Source organism: Carcharodon carcharias, chromosome 34 (assembly GCF_017639515.1).
Source record: "Carcharodon carcharias isolate sCarCar2 chromosome 34, sCarCar2.pri, whole genome shotgun sequence".
Taxonomy (NCBI): domain Eukaryota; kingdom Metazoa; phylum Chordata; class Chondrichthyes; order Lamniformes; family Lamnidae; genus Carcharodon; species Carcharodon carcharias.
The window spans coordinates 15,055,163-15,072,301 of record NC_054500.1 but is presented as its reverse complement, the minus strand read 5'-3'; the positions used below and the strand labels follow the sequence as shown (position 1 = coordinate 15,072,301).

The 17,139-nt window shown below is 46.1% G+C and overlaps 1 protein-coding gene across 2 annotated transcripts; it reads right to left on the bottom strand.

Moving 5' to 3' along the window:
• Window positions 1–6,246: 6,246 nt before the first annotated feature.
• tbcb (tubulin folding cofactor B) lies at window positions 6,247–16,203 on the bottom strand. Of its 2 annotated transcripts, none has more exons than XM_041179411.1 (6): window positions 15,854–16,203; window positions 12,441–12,584; window positions 10,753–10,849; window positions 8,628–8,819; window positions 7,752–7,824; window positions 6,247–7,602 (listed from the first exon to the last, which is right to left on the bottom strand). In XM_041179411.1, exons 1-6 carry the CDS (start codon window positions 15,974–15,976, stop codon window positions 7,485–7,487), a joined length of 747 nt encoding a protein of 248 aa, XP_041035345.1. In that variant the 5' UTR covers window positions 15,977–16,203; the 3' UTR covers window positions 6,247–7,484. The 2 variants fall into 2 exon arrangements, with proteins under 2 accessions (XP_041035345.1, XP_041035346.1); XM_041179412.1 differs by lacking the exon at window positions 15,854–16,203 and adding an exon at window positions 12,869–13,073.
• Between the last annotated feature and the right edge of the window lie 936 nt (window positions 16,204–17,139).

Below are 17,139 nucleotides of genomic sequence, written 5' to 3'. Positions count from 1 at the left end.
AGAGGGGATCCAAGTCCAAAATTCAGGGTGCGGAGCTTGCTTGATATCTTTGAACCTGTAATAAAGAAAATATTAGGGGCTTATCGAGGAGACAGACAGGTGAAACATGAGGGGCGCGGTGCAACCCCTGAGGAATGGGTTAGAAACCCATTCCTTCAACTTTACCCAATGCATTTCTCTTTGGTATAAGAACAGGAGAGTTTCTGAGCTGGAATATTAACCATTTGTTCTTCCTCTCCCCACAGGTCACTGAGAATTTCTAGCAAATTTCGTGTTTATCTCAGATTTTTCACCATGAAGAGTGTTTTGTTTGGTTCTTTTTGCATTAACCTTCCTCCCCACCCCGCCCCCCCCCCCCCCCCCCAATCTCATGGAGCATTTGGCTTTAGTTCCCCAATTTTGAGTCGGCGTAAAACCGTCGTAACCTGAGGCTGGGAGCCAGCCGAGCCCGGGTGACCCCTTTCCACAGGGCGGGAATCGCGCTCAGCTTCCGCGCCCCGAAAGGCAGCAGCCGCTCCCATTGCCGCCTGGCGGATCTGGCTCTCCTTTCCCGTTTCTAAATGCGCCAATTTCAGGCCAAAAGCGGCCAAAATCACCCTCCGTTTTCCTCACACTTACCCGTAAAGTCCTGGTCCTCCCAACGCAGCGCCACCCACCGTCACTACCCACCCTGGTCCTCCCAGCGCAGCGTCACCCACCGTCACTACCGCTCCTGGTCCTCCCAGCGCAGCGCCGCCGAATGTCACTACCGCTCCTGGTCCTCCCAGCGCAGCGCCGCCCACCTTCACTACCGACCCTGGTCCTCCCAGCGCAGCGCCGCCCACCGTCACTACCCACCCTGGTCCTCCCAGAACAAAAACAGAAATTCCTGGGAAAACTCAGCAGGTCTGGCAGCATCGGCGGAGAAGAGCAAAGTTGACGTTTCGAGTCCTCATGACCCTTCAACAGGACTAAGTAGAAGTAGGAAAGGGGTGAAATATAAGCTGGTTTAAGGGGGGGGGGGGGGGGGGGTGGGACAAGCAGCCAGTGATAGGTGGAGATAACCAAAAGATGTCAGACAAAAGAACAAAGAGGTGTTGAAGGTGGTGATATTATCTAAGGAATGTGCTAATTAAGAATGGAGAGCAGGACAAGCAAGGTAGCTCTAGTGGGGCCGGGGTGAAATAAACGATGGGTGGAATACATTTAAAAATAATGGAAATAGGTGGGAAAAGAAAAATCTATATAAATTATTGGAAAAAACAAAAGGGAAGGGGAAGAAATGGAAAGGGGGTGGGGATGAAGGAGGGAGTTCAAGATCTAAAGTTGTTGAATTCAATATTCAATCCTGAAGGCTGTAAAGTGCCTAGTCGGAAGATGAGGTGCTGTTCCTTCAGTTTGTGTTGAGCTTCACTGGAACAATGCAGCAAGCCAAGGACAGACATAGGGGCATGAGAGCAGGGTGGAGTGTTGAAATGGCAAGCGACAGGGAGGTCTGGGTCATGCTTGCAGACAGACCAAAGGCGTTCTGCGAAGCGGTCACCCAATCTGCGTTTGGTCTCTCCAATGTAGAGGAGACCGCATTGGGAGCAACGAATGCAGCAGACTAAGTTGGGGGAAATGCAAGTGAAATGCTGCTTCACTTGAAAGGAGTGTTTCAGCCCTTGGACGGTGAGGAAGGAGGAAGTGAAGGGGCAGGTGTTGCATGTTTTGCGTTTGCATGGGGAGGTGCCGTAGGTGGGGGTTGAGGAGTAGGGGGTGATGGAGGAGTGGACCAGGGGTGTCTCGGAGGGAATGATCCCTACGGAATGCCGCTGGGGGGGGGGGGGGGGGGCGAAGGGAAGATGTGTTTGGTGGTGGCATCATGCTGGAGTTGGCAGAAATGGCGGAGGATGATCCTTTGAATGCGGAGGCTGGTGGGGTGATAAGTGAGGACAAGGGGGACCCTATCATGTTTCTGGGAGGGAGAAGGCGTGAGGGCGGATGCGCGGGAGATGGGCCGGACACGGTTGAGGGCCCTGTCAACGACCGTGGGTGGAAAATCTCGGTTAAGGAAGAAGGAGGACATGTCAGAGGAACTGTTTTTGAAGGTAGCATCATCGGAACAGATGCGACGGAGGCGAAGGAACTGAGAGAATAGGATGGAGTCCTTACAGGAAGCGGGGTGTGAGGAGCTGTAGTCGAGATGGCTGTGGGAGTCGGTGGGTTTGTAATGGATATTGGTGGACAGTCCATCACCAAAGATTGAGACAGAGAGGTCAAGGAAGGGAAGGGAAGTGTCAGAGATGGACCACGTGAAAATGATGGAGGGGTGGAGATTGGAAGCAAAATTAATAAATTTTTCCAAGTCCCGACGAGAGCATGAAGCCGCACCGAAGTAATCATCGATGTACCGGAGAAAGAGTTGTGGAAGGGGGCCGGAGTAGGACTGGAACAAGGAATGTTCCACATACCCCATAAAGAGACAGGCATAGCTGGGGCCCATGCGGGTACCCATAGCCACACCTTTTATTTGGAGGAAGTGAGAGGAGTTGAAGGAGAAATTGTTCAGCTTGAGAACAAGTTCAGCCAGACGGAGAATAGTGGTGGATGGGGATTGTTCGGGCCTCTGTTCGAGGAAGAAGCTAAGGGCCCTCAGACCATCCTGGTGGGGGATGGAGGTGTAGAGGGATTGGATATCCATGGTGAAGAGGAAGCGGTTGGGGCCAGGGAACTGGAAATTATTGATGTGACGTAAGGTGTCAGAGGAATCACGGATGTAGGTGGGAAAGGACTGGACAAGGGGAGAGAGAAGGGAGTCAAGATAACGAGAAATGAGTTCCGTGGGGCAACAGCAAGCTGAGACGATCGGTCTACCGGGGCAGTTCTGTTTGTGGATTTTGGGTAGGAGATAGAAGCGGGCCGTCCGAGGTTGGGCAACTATCAGGTTGGAAGCTGTGGGAGGGAGATCCCTAGAGGAGATGAGGTCAGTGACAGTCCTGGAAACAATGGCTTGATGTTCAGTGGTGGGGTCATGGTCCAGGGAGAGGTAGGAGGAAGTGTCTGCGAGTTGACGCTCAGCCTCCGCGAGGTAGAGGTCAGTGCGCCAGACAACAACAGCACCACCCTTGTCAGCGGGTTTGATGACAATGTCAGGGTGGGAGCTGAGAGAATGGAGTGCACTAAGTTCAGAGAGAGACAGGTTAGAATGGGTGAGAGGAGCAGAGAAATTGAGACGACTAATGTCGCGCCGACAGTTCTCAATGAAAAGATCAAGAGAAGGTAAGAATCCAGAGGGAGGGGTCCAGGTGGAGGGAGAATATTGGAGATGGGTAAAAGGATCCGTTGAACTGGGAGAGGACTCCTGCCCAAAGAAGTGAGCCCGGAGACGAAGACGGCGGAAGAAGAGTTCAACGTCATGCCAAGCCCGAAATTCATTGAGGTGAGGGCGTAAGGGTATGAAACTAAGTCCTTTGCTGAGCACTGAATGTTCAGCATCGGAGAGGGGAAAGTCAGGGTGTATAGTGAATACACGGCTGGGGTTGGGATTGGAAGAAAGGGTGGGGACGGAGGGACAGGCAGGGGTGGAGGGTCCTAGATGGGTGTTGGTGTCGATGAGTTGTTGGAGCTTGCGTTCCTTAGCACTTGAAAGAGAAAAAGTTTCTTGTTGAGGCGTCGGATGAGCCGAAGGATAAAATGAAACCGGGGCCACGCGCAGCTTTCAAAAAGTTACGGCGGTGCTGCTGGAGGGAGAGGTCGGGTGTGTCATATGGCGGCGCATGGCACTGAGAGTGGATTTCAGAATGTGACGGGAACAGCAGTCCGAGAAACGTTTTATGTCCCGGAGATACCTGTAATCCTGGGTGGGTTCGAAACATGAGGGGTGGAATTTCAGTTGAAATCCACGTGGGGTAAGTCGGAGATGGAGACAGTCACTGAGAAAGGAGATATGGCTGTGAAAGCGGGTTTTAGTAAACACCTTGTCAAACACCAGGAGGGAAATGAAAAGCAAGGAAGGTGAGCAGGGCAAAAGAGAGGAACGGAAATCTTGTCGCAGAAGAGAACAGAACTTCTTCAAGGAGGTAGGCATTTTTTGAAGAGCAGTGGCAGTCAATTAAACACAGAGATAAAAACAAAAAAAAAGTTGTATATCTGAGTTTTGAGCTAACTGTTAGAAGGCACAGAAAGTGAAAGGGCCATAGAAACATGAGTGGGCATAAAAAAAAGAGTTCAACATGGATAAATGTGTGATAATCTTCTTTGGATCCAAGAAAGGCAAACTGGATATTTTATTAGATTCTTGCCATTAGAACTAGAGAAAAAAAGGGATTTGGGTGTTCAGGTACACAAAATCAGGTACAAAGATCAATTGCACAGTCTAACGGAATGTTATTCTTAACGTCAAGAGGGTTGGGACAGGAAGACTAGGAAGTTACACTTCATTTATTCTGGAGCCTTGGTCAACCCTATCTAGATTACAAAGTTCGGCTCAGGAAGGATAAACTGAAAAGGACAGTGCAGACTCAGCAAAATGAAACTGAGTTTAATGGGTTAAATTCTGGAAGTCAGGTTTCATAGGTTTGGCTTGTATTTTCCCTTGGAAGGTTGATCTAATTGGAGGTATTTGAAATAGAATAAAGGATTAAAGAGGCTAGATGCAGAGAAATAGAACTTGGGGGGGGTCATAGTCTTACAATCAGAGCTAAGCCTTTCAGAAATGAAACCAGGAAACACCATTTCCACACAAAGGGTAATGCGATATCTGGAGTTCCGTTCTTCCCCACCCCCCAAAGCCTGTAATTTTCCAAAATAGACCAATTAACCTAACAACGTATATATCAAAGGATATATAGGGAAAAAAATGGCTAATTTGCACCTTATTTCCGTTAATCCATGTTCTGAGTGGCAGAATAGATTTGAGGGGCTGAGTGGCCTACTTGTGTTACAATTTTCCCTTCACTCCTTCATTCCCACCCCCCCCTCTCCCCGGCCCCCAGCATAGCACTCGCTGTGAACCTCACCAACCCCTTACCCCCTTGGCCTCAACCACTGTACTCCTCCCAGCACAGTACCTCAACTACCTTCGCCACACTACCCTTAAAGTGCAGTCACCTTCCACTGCTTAGGCTAGCCTCACATGCCTGCACTTTTAAGGTCCCCGCTGACCACTCTCTTGTTCTATGCACATCAATTGAGGTATTCTGCCCCTCCAAGTAAGTACTACCTTTAAAAGGCTCAAGAACACCTGTGGTCTGTCCGCAAGAATGACCCAAACCTCCCTGTCACTTGCCATTTTAACACTCCACCCTGCTCTCTTGCCCACGTCTGTCCTTGGCTTGCTGCATTGTTCCAGTGAAGCCTAACGCAAACTGGAGGAACAACACCTCATCTTCCGACTAGGCACTTTACAGCCTTCCGGACTGAATATTGAATTCAACAACTTTAGGTCGTGAGCTCCCTCCCCCATCCCCACCCCCTTTCTGTCTCCCCCTTCCTTTTTTTTTCCAATAAATTATAAAGATTTTCCTTTTCCCACCTATTTCCATTATTTTTTAAAAAATTAAAAAAAAAATTTTTTAAAAATCTTTTATGCTCTCCCCACCCCGACTAGAGCTATACCTTGAGTGCCCTACCATCCATTCTTAATTAGCACATTCGTTTAGATAATATCACCAACTTTAACATCAATGTGTTCTTTTGTACTATTGTTGTTGACATCTTTTGATGATCCGCTTCTATCACTGCTTGTTTGTCCCTACAACCACACCCCCACTCCACCTCTCTCTCTCTCCGCTCCCCCCACACACACACACCTTAAACCAGCTTATATTTCAACTCTTTCTTGGACTCGAACTCAAGTTCTGTCGAAGGGTCATGAGGACTCGAAACGTCAACTCTTTTCTTCTCCGCCGATGCTGCCAGACCTGCTGAGTTTTTCCAGGTAATTCTGTTTTTGTTTTTGTTTTGGATTTCCAGCATCCGCAGTTTTTTTGTTTTTATCAATATTTTATTATTTTATTATTCTCTCTCTCTCCTCTTAAGCCACCACCCTCTATTAGATGGAAACCTATATTTTGCCCATGTACTACTCTAGTGCATGATTTTCCGCGTATTCATCTCTTATGTAGGTGTACCACCTTTTCCCCCCACCATCCCCAGCCACCCTCCCATGTCAAAAACTAATTAAAGTTCTGATGAGTGCACTGCTGTTGACAAAAATAAACTATAAACTTATAAAATACAGTTTGCACAACAGATGGTATACCAGAATGCAATGTAAAGCTTCTATGAGGTAAGGATGCTTTATTTCTTCACTATCTTTTACATTGGTGTACATGTGCCAAAACCTTGCCGCAGGGGCAATCTTAATAGTGCAGCAATTGTCAAACACATCTTGGTGATAAAAATGTGGAGAGAGGTAAGTGAATGGCACAGTACTTAAAATGTTAAATCTCTCACTGCATTAAGTAATCATCAGCAAAAATCAGAAGTTAAGGCAAAACAAAAATATCCTTTTCATTCAACACAAAAATGTTATGTGCACACCCTAGTTATAAAGCAACATTTCATTGACATGGGAGTAAATCACTGCCCTCCCTCTTTTTAAATAGAAGAAAGTGGGTGTTTGGCAAGATAATGCAAACTTTAAATCTCAATTAAGTGTTACAAACTCACTGGGAAAGGATAAAAATAAACAATAGTAAAATTAAGACATATTTACCATCCAATCTTTTACACAGCTGATGGGATATTGTCCTCTGCATAAATAACTCAGTACAGAATCAAGACAGTTTTGATGTCAGATTTAAAGCCTTTTGTTTACAGAAGTTGCACCCAGAGGTGTCTCAGAATAAGTTAAAAAGATTTGACAACAAGCATCATTGTGACCTACCCCAGGAAACAAGTGACATACAATCTGCTAACTTTAAAAGAGTAATCACCAAGGTAGCTGGATATATAATCTAAAGTTACTGTTGTGGCAATCAGCAGCAGATCAATTATTTCAGCTGAAAGCTCAGACCTCTGCCCTAGTGAGCAAAATACATTTAAGTATAAAAGAGACAATGTTCAGAAGGAACAAACACTACTCTTTCACAAATGTACCTAAATGACTAGTGCTGGGCATTGTTGAGCCATGGTTGTGGTCTGATGCAATGCAACATTAATTTCCATGGCTTACATTAGGAGTAGCAACTTTTCACAAGTGTTTACATAGAGATCCCAAGAGTGACTCAGGAAATGGCCAGGTGTGTCAAACCACTGTACTTTGCAAATTCTGTACAGATTTACATGTAACCAGTGTCAGCTAGTAAATTGGGAATATTAATCTTGCAAATATAAAAGTAATGGACATCTCGAGCAAAACTCTCTCTGCAGAGCATCTAAAACAAATAACAAAGTCCCAGTGTATTCAGAAACTCCAAGCACCTGAATGTAGCTGTAAGGAGGAATCACTTGTATTCAGGATTATCGGGACAAGTCCACAGACAGTGTGTCAATGCTTCTAAGATGTAGGTAATTAGCATTCACATTTCGTCATTTAGACCGTAGTCCTCCTCCGGATAGTCTCCCACTGTTACAGACTGTGGCTTCACAAACGCACCGTACTTGGGCTGACATTGAAAATACCTCTTTCCGTTCACACTGCAGAAAACACAAAAAGCAATTAATTACCTGTAGAGCAAAGAACTCAGACCAGTTTGACTGTGGCAATTTTACATTCAAAATGCTATTTCAGTACAAGACAATAACCAATTACTGCTAACAATTGAATTTCACAGCACAGGCTTTACCTGCCATCATGTTTTCCTAAAGGTTCATCATATTTTAGTCCAATCCAGTATCCGGGTTTAAATTCTGTTTGACCTGAAATAGAAAAACTACAGGTGATACACACTCACTGTTGATATTTGAGACAATGTGCAAACCCAGACTGAACTTGTGAATGTTTACCATGAATACACACTAAGTGGCAGTGAATGTGCAACTGAAATCTATGACTAGGCACATGATGGTTAAAAATGCCTGGCCCAAAGAGTTCTGTAGATCCTGTTTCATGTTGACAACTGCTCCACTAGAACAAACAAGCTGAACAAAATTTTTTTTGAGGAAAATTTTTCAGGATACCTCTGCGTAGCATGCAATATGTAAACGAAAAGTACACTGGGATTGCCTTGAGGAAAGCAGTGAACTTCCCTAGGGTAGAACACACAGGCCAGTGTAGATTTAAAAATATCACAGTGGACAAAAGTCCTCTTCCCAATTAGATGCTGCCTCATTATGTGGTAGGACATGTTGCTACAAATGGTTAGCTGAAATCAAGAGTATGGGATGTAACAGGAACCAAAGCTACACTAAAGCGATTCCTTTATTGCTGGCAGCCCAACCAACCATGGCCTTCCCAGATTAGATGGGCCACAAATACATTTAGTGGGCTCTGATGGAGCTACTTTAACATTCTAAATTTCATTTTATTCAACAATAAGATACAACACAAAAGGAAACACTGTAGGGGTGGGTGAGTGGCAGGGAAAAAATAGGGTCAGTGGGACAAAAAGGAAGGGAAGGGAAGCATCTGATGCCTGCAAAAGAGAACACAATAAAATACATCACTGAGAGGATGGGAAGATACTTTAAATTGTGGACCCTACAAGTCACAACCAACTTACCCACATACATTACTGTACCCCGCTTGGATGGCTGCCCAGGGATTAGAACCTCACATCTTGCACCAACTAGAATGGCGTCAGCCAAAGCCTTTTCTTCTTGTATCCTCCGCTCGAGATCGATCTTATCCTTTGCTTTTTGTTCCTCATTATACAAGCCTAGTTTACTGCGTTTCATGAACAAACGCATTGAATCTAAAATCAAAACCAGTTAATTGTTCAGTTACAAACTGCCTGAAGCACTCTTAGCTAACATCGTCTCACACATTTGTTGGGAGCACAGTTCAACAACTTATTACAAAAGTTAACTGAACAAATTGATGCGGGGAGGGAAATGAAATTTCCCTGACCAATGTCACACAGTAAGCTTCACTCACCAGCTCAGCAAAGCCAGCTCAGTACTTTCAAAGTGCACTCCCTAACTCCCTCCTCCCAGAGAAGAAAAAGGCTAATGAGTCAAAGTCAATCCTATTTCAAACTACAAGATTTTGTACTTTTTCCTTTATAAAGGGTAAATGAATTGAGTAATTCTTGAGTGGTCTACCATCAAAAATGGAATTTAGAAGCTGGATAAAATAACTATGGGGAAAGCAAGCAAGACTGTTTGACATAATAGTTAATCAGCTAGGGGAACAGTCTGATGAGGATGCATTTTGTTCACATTCCTATTTACTGAGCAGATACCAGGCAACGCTGCCTTATCAAGATGGAATGCTATCGCACCACTGTGCCAGCCTGGGCATAGTAATTTAGCCAGGCTGGTGCCCATTCTCTAAATTCCTAGTTTTGCTTTGCTGCTGTCCAAGTTGGGAGATTAATAGAGCCTCCACGAGAATCAGTTCTAACAAAATTTCTCATCACAAGATTCAAAAGGTTACTAACAGAAATGTAAATGTCAGAATTTTTGTACAGGAACTTTGGATGGCCGGGGGGGGGGGGGGGGGGGGGGGGGGGAGTTAAATGAAGTATGCTGTTAAAAATAAATTATAAATTTAAAATAAAAGCTAAACTTCAGAAGTAGTTTTTAGCTTGAGCCAAAATGTGATCCATCAGAAGAGTGCTTTCACTAACTCAGATCTGGAGGATACGGCTTACAGATCATATTTCTGGTGCATAACCCGAATGGTACAAGGATTCACTGCTCCACACTATCCAAGCTGTTACTTAAAATTAGTTTCATATTATAGGAAATGTGGATTTGCCCAAGGAATCTGCCTCTTGCAGCAAGATCAGGGAAAGTATTGGGAAGAAGCCTGAATTGCGGCAAGTTTCTGTAAGATACCTTAGTCATGTATAGATATACACGTAGGATTAGAGTATCTTAGACAATCAAGGTTATTTTGCTTTCTTTTTTACCTATTAATGGCTGCTGAGTGCGTGTTGTAGCTAGAAATAACAAAGTGGTTAAAAGATTCCTGTACGCAGGGTCAGCTTTAGAGTTTAAAGCATGGCAGGGTACACACTTTAGCTGACTATGCTGTTTCACATTGGCTGAAAATGCAGTTTGTGTGGTCCATGTCTGTTTGACAAAATCTCGTCATTACACTGTGAAATGAGATGAGCCTTGAGACAGCAAAAGGGAGTGAGACAACAAGTCAGGTGGAGTGGTTGGCATCTGGTGTTTTGTAGGAGTTACTTCATATCTGGGAGTTTAATTCACAATAGCTATCAGGATATAATGAATCATCTAGGTCTATGAAGCTCTTGGGCTCTCCTTCACAATTTAGCAAAAGTCAGCATCGAAAGGATCCCCAAAAGGGGAATATAGTTTATTATGGATATCTGCTACTTAAGAGACATTTCATGCGTCACATAGTCGAACACAATAAAAAGATTTAACTAAAAACCAGATTTAGTGTTTCAAATGCATTTCAACCCTGCAATTCTCAAGTTCATCACCTCGGGTGACACCTGTACACTTCTCAGTACCTGGTTTAAGAGCAATCTGGCAGCCAGAGCCTAGCCATCTGAACTAACATAGTTAAATCAGAAAATTGAGCCAAATACTCTTAATTTTACGAAAACAATTCTACACATTATAGAATGCAGACTCAACATTCCATGGTTGGAGTACAAGTATAAAAGAAATAAATAAAACAGTACGTGATATTGCGCGAAGTCATCTTACCTGTTCTCTTATCATATGCTTCATTGGACATTTCGTACTTTATAACTTTAGACACATCCTCAAACTCTCCAATCTTCACTCCACTTTGATCAATTACCTACAAAACAAACATATGAAATCATCCCAGTTAACTTTAAAAGGGAAATGATAATAACTGCGCTGATTGTTTGCCCCAGGAACTCTAACCAATTTCCATCAAGTACACTTCTTCTGTACTGTGCCAAAACATACCTAACAGGTTAAAATCTCCCATTGTTGCCCCTAAGTGGCCCAGGTCTACTCTGAAATTTAATCAACTGCCCCTCCATCTAAATGTCACTTTAGATCAAGTTCTCTCTTTCGGCCACTTTCACACTCCCCAATCTTTAATTATCACAGCTAATTGTATATCTATCTGTACTTAGTAGAACTTCACCTACAACCGTGTGGTATTTTGATAATTCAGTGAATCTATTTGATTTATCAAATGCAGGATTAATAAAAGTTTAACGATTTAGTACCATTATTATATAAATTCCTGTCTGTCTGCTCAAGAGCAATGATGAGACAAAATGAATTCACTCCATTGTGCTGATTTCATGCCACCACTAAGGCTTTAGTAATCTTTAAAAAAGGTACATTTAATTCATTCTTTCAGTTTCCAGGAAGTGAAATTGCTTTTTTAAGCTTTCATCACAAGCAATCTATTTTTTTTTCCAATCCATCGTGATCAGAAGTTTCAGAGCACATTCATCCTATTTTGGTGATATTCCAGAGAAAAATATTCTACAGATCTCCATTAAAAGTAATTTTGGCCCTCTAAGTTGATTGTGTACACAAGGCATTAACCCATTCTTCAACTTTATTTTGTATTTCCAGCTTTTTAATTAAAAGTCCGGTGAAAAGAATCAAATTTTATACACTATTAGCTGGGATAATTAAAGATTGAAGAGCATGAGGGCAAGAGTGGGCCTTAAATGGAGGGGCAGTTAATTTCATTTCAAACTAGGCCCAGTCAGTTAGGGGCAATAGAGAGAGAGATTTTAACTTGGATATAGATTGAAAGAGGAACGCAGAAGTTATAGGAAAGGACAGATTTACTAAATTCACTTAGAATGGCTTACAAGTTTTCCACAAAATTTCAAATGCCTTCCTAGATTGAGAGGACATTCCACAAAGCCCCACAGAGCATCAACTGTTTCTGAAAAGCTGCAAACGTTACACAGGCAGTAGTAATTGTGTTTTCAGCAAGCTCCCACAAAGAGCAATGACCAAGACAAACAGTTTAGTTGCTTTTGGTAGCATAACAACAATAATCATAACATTACAGTTTCCTGACCAGCTTCAAATGGAGCCAGGGTTATGAACAGCCAGACATTTGTTATTGATCTAACAGCACATCCAAAATGGACAGCAGGCACAATTCTGGAGCATTGGCTTAATTCTGCTTTCAATTGCTAGCCTAACTGCTGGAATTAGAAAAAGCAACACCACCAAAATGATAATATGTGCAACAAGGAAGACTGAAAAAGCACTTGAAGGTATCAAGGGCAACTAAAAAGAAAGGAATATTTAAAAAGTGGAAGATTTTAAAAAAAGGACTTTTGAAATTTACAATATTGATCTCAACCTGTTGTAACCTGAACAGCTGGGAGGTTCACCTTCGATGAGCTTCACTGAAAGTATTTGTGTGACTGTGCTATACTCACATGTATCCGGCAGCGGTCGTCAATGGGATAGGAACCAAGCAGTGCATCATCTTGGTTCAGCAAGCCGATGAATTTGTCATCTGGACTGAACAGCTGCAGCTCCATGCAGGAGGCTGGAGAGCCCACAATTAGTTCCAGTTTGCACTATCATAAAAGGTGAATAGCAAGGTTTTAAAAACAGGTTTGTCACAACATATCTAGGACTTCAACAGAAAATGGATACTGGGTCTGCACAGCTTAGTCTTATTTTAAAATCAGTACCATTATATTTTGCAGAGTAGTATAGAAATAAAAAAAATGCTGTTCTTCCCCATAACAGTGGGGCCACCTGCCTTAAATTAATTATCAACTACTCTCTTCAATGTATCCTTCTAGCCAATTTTCCTTTTTTTTCTGGTGTGCAACCTGTTCATTTCAATGCACGGTACCTTTTAAATTTTTAAAAACACACACGTCCATGTCATCTTGAACGGAACTGCTAGCGGGGTATTTTCTGGGCTGCTGCACATTCATACACCTTAGAGGGCACTTAGGAACAGGAATAGCCCATCTAGCACCTCCAGCCTGTTGTTACTCAATGAGATCATGGCTGATCTGTGACCTAACTCCATAGATGTAAATTATGCTTTCAGCAGCCTTCTGCTTTAAAACATGACTGCCCCAGTCCAACACCCACCCAATCTTATCTCTTTGACCAAGCTTTTGGTTATCTGACCTAAAATGTTTCCCTACATGGCTCAGTGTCAAATTTTGTTTTATAACGCGCCAGTGAAGTGCCTTGGGATGTTTTATTACATTAAAGATGCTACAGAAATAAAAGTTGTTGTTGATTCCGCAGCTAGGAAAAGTGATCAACAACTTTCCAAAACAACATGAGATATTGTGCAATTTCTAAAGGCAGGCCAGCAAAATGTACAGACCCTGAGACAACAGAGCTATCAAATTAGCACCTTAATCCTAACTAGTCAAAGCCTTTTTTTGCCAAAAAATACTTGTGAAAACACTATGCATAAAGGCCAAGATTAAAATAAACATGTTTCCATATCTTTTGAGTAAATATAGTCAAAAAGTGCAAAGACATAACATCCTATCATTAGTACCTTCTGTTCTATTCCCAAATCCCAGTTATTTATGTATTAAAAGGGAACTTTGGCTGGTTGTTTGTTGTACTGCACAATACATTCTGGGTTGCTGTATGGCTGTGCACCTGCGTAGTTTACAGGAAATATAATCCCAGCAGCACATTATTAATCCTGTATCTTGTATTTTGAGCTCCCAAATAATACCAGATCATTTCCATCAACCAGGATTCTGGCTTTGAGTAACGCTAAAGCTAAGGGGGAGAAGCAAAAGAAAGACGTGCACTTATATAGTGCTTCTCATGACTGCCAGGCATCTCAAAAGCACTTTACATCCATTGAGGTACTTTTGAAGTCTAGTCACTGTTGTAGCGTAGGAAGCAATCAATTGGTTACTTGCTTCTGCCTTACCATCTTGCTTGAATGTCCTACCTTCGATTCCAATCTTCACCTTTACTCAAAATATCCATTTTAAAATGTTAATATGTTCCACCAGATGCCCATTATCTTTTCTCACAGAAGTGCCCAATCCCAAAAATCAGCTGGCGTGACTTTCATTCTAGTCTGAGGCCAGGATGTCCCCATGTGCTGCAGCACAGAACTGCACACTGCTTTAACAGTGGGTGCAGACAAGTGCTTCATCCCTCTAGTTTTCCCCAGATAAACTGGTGTTCCACTGATTTAAGGGAGACGTTTAGAATAGCATGTCTGTGATTTTCTTGATTAACAAGGGAGCCAGAGGATATGGGGGATAGGCAGGAATTTGGAGTGAGGCCACAATCAGATCAACCATGATCTTACTGAATGGTGGAGCAGGCTTGATGGGCTGAATGGCCTACTCCTAATTTATATATTCACATTAGGAGGGACCTCGCAAATGTTAGAAATCAATCCGAGCTCTGCAGCAGCCATTACTGCCTTAGAGCTCATGACCCTGTGCATGTCCAATGCTGACACCATATACTTCAAGTGGATAAAATGGCCCATCTCTTAGCATATCCCTCATCCTGACACATTAAAAAAAAAGCTTTTTTAAGTGAAGTATCAGCTGGTTAGCTTTTGAAAAGCATAAGACAAATTACAGAAATCAAAAAGCTGCATATAGGTAGTTATTAAAGATTATATAGCATTTACTGCCTCTAGCTGCCTACTGCAGGTGACTAACTAATGGTGGGCTCCGAAAAAGAGAAGGATGCTTGCCACAGAGTCCCAGAGTAGAGAGGGGCAGAAAGAAAGTGGGGAGGAAGAGACAGGCTACAAAGGGATGGGTCAAAGTCGGTGTAGGGGAAAGTAGAAGGCTAAGAGAGAGAACATTAAAATGGAAAAAACGAATCCAAAAATCCACATTTCACAACAACAGCCAGTCATTAGTCCAGGGCTTCCCAAACTGTGGGTCATGACCCCAACAGGGGTTGTGAGCTCCATGGCAGTAATGGCTGATGTCAAGCTCAGACTGATTTCTGACATCTGTGAGGTTCCTTCTAATACAAGCATACAAATTAGGAGTAGGCCATTCAGCCCCTCGAGCCCGCTCCACCATTCAATAAGATCATGGTTGATCTGATTGTGGTCTCAACTCTCCATTCCTGTCTACCCCCACCCCCCACCCCCCCATAACCTCTGGCTCCCTCGTTAGTCAAGAATCTACCTTCTGCCTTAAACATATTCAATGACCCTGCCTCCACTGCTCTGCAGGGAAGAATACAAACATCCCCCAGGGTGTGTGTGTGTGTTTGGGAAGCACTCCATTAGTCAGTCAGCCAGTCCGTCCATGGTCCACGAGGGGATGCCTTCTTGAGCTTTCTTCTTGCTCTCGCGTCTTTCGTCCTTTGTCATCCACCCTGCTTCGAAACCAGCTACCCCTTGGTGAAGCAGGGGAGGCCACCATGGGTGGTCCAGTGCGCTCTCTTCCCAGCTGTTGAGGTCAAAGCCCATCTTCTTCAAACCAGGGTATCTTTGAAACGTTTCCACTGGCCGCCCTGTGATCTTTAACCCAGTCTGACCAGGGAGCTCTTGGGAAGGCGAGCGCAAACAGCAGGCACCGCCTGACTGGCTGGCTGGCTGGTCAGGGGCTTTGACACATCTGTCGATGACAGCTGCTGCAAAGGGCGCAGGCGCAACCTTAACTCCCTGCGGGGGGGGAGAGGGGCGGCGGGGGCAATCGGATACCGAAGCCCCGCCCCCCATCAATCGGACCCCTAGACCAATTGGGCCCGCCCCCCCGACCAATTGGCCCCGCCCCCACACCGCCGCGCCCCCCCTTCGGAGGCTCCATCTCCCGAGGGTTTTGATTTCGCAGCCCGTGCGGCCCCCCCCGGCCGCTCCCTCACTCACTTTCAGCTCGGACACGGTGATGCCGCGGTTGAACCTTTTCTCCGAGACAAAGGACGTCAACGAGCTGGTGATCCGCACCTCCACCGCCGGCGCCGACATCACTCTGTACGACTCCTCCTCCATCTCCGCCACAAGGCCCGGCCCAGCCCAGCTCACACCGCCCGCCCGGCTCCGACTGGCCTCCGATCAACAAGCGGCTCCGGATGGCCGGCAACGGCGGTTGCTCAGTCCGGGGAGGGGGTGGCGGGAGGAGGGAGGCTGCCGGCCGCTGATTTAAATCTTTGTGCCGTTTAGCTCTCGCGCATCGCCGCGATTCCAGAATCTTCCAGCACCGCCTGAGCGGCGACGCTGGTTGGATAATGGGGAGGCCACGCCCAATTCTTATCGTCCAATCTAGCATGGGGGGGGGGGGGAGGGTTAAGGGTGGAAAATAAGACGTGGGGGGGGGGGGGGGGGGGGGCGGTGAGGGGTCGGGGGATACGAGGGGGGTGGTGGGGGGTAGTTGAGGGGGATACGGGGGGGAGGGAGGGTGGGTGGGGGGGATACGGGGGGGAGGGTGGGTGAGGGGGATACGGGGGGGAGGGAGGGTGGGTGAGGGGGATACGGGGGGGAGGGAGGGTGGGTGGGGGGGGGGGGAGGGAGGGTGGGTGTGGGGGGATACGGGGGGGAGGGTGGGTGAGGGGGATACGGGGGGGAGGGAGGGTGGGTGAGGGGGATACGGGGGGGAGGGAGGGTGGGTGAGGGGGATACGGGGGGGAGGGAGGGTGGGTGGGGGGGATACGGGGGGGAGGGAGGGTGGGTGAGGGGGATACGGGGGGGGAGGGTGGGTGGGGGGGATACGGGGGGGGAGGGTGGGTGGGGGGATACGGGGGGGGAGGGTGGGTGGGGGGGATACGGGGGGGAGGGTGGGTGGGGGGGATACGGGGGGGAGGGTGGGTGAGGGGATACGGGGGGGAGGGTGGGTGAGGGGGATACGGGGGGGAGGGAGGGAGGGTGGGTGGGGGGGATACGGGGGGGGAGGGTGGGTGGGGGGGGGGGGCGGTGAGGGGTCGGGGGATACGGGGGGGTGGTGGGGGGTAGTTGAGGGGGATACGGGGGGGAGGGTGGGTGAGGGGGATACGGGGGGGGAGGGTGGGTGAGGGGGATACGGGGGGGGAGGGTGGGTGGGGGGGATACGGGGGGGGGAGGGTGGGTGGGGGGGATACGGGGGGGGGAGGGTGGGTGGGGGGGATACGGGGGGGTGGGTGGGTGGGGGGGAATACGAGTGGGAGGGTGGGTGGGGGGGA

Bases quoted from the DNA above. Each gene is read 5' to 3' on its own strand.
- tbcb (XM_041179411.1), bottom strand. From the start codon at position 15,976: ATGGAGGAGGAGTCGTACAGAGTGATGTCGGCGCCGGCGGTGGAGGTG. The intron at 12,585-15,853 runs GTGAGTGAGGGA...CTTTTATGATAG, and splicing joins TCACCGTGTCCGAGCTGAAA to TGCAAACTGGAACTAATTGT. The intron at 8,820-10,752 runs GTAAGATGACTT...TTTTGATTTTAG, and splicing joins AGCATATGATAAGAGAACAG to ATTCAATGCGTTTGTTCATG.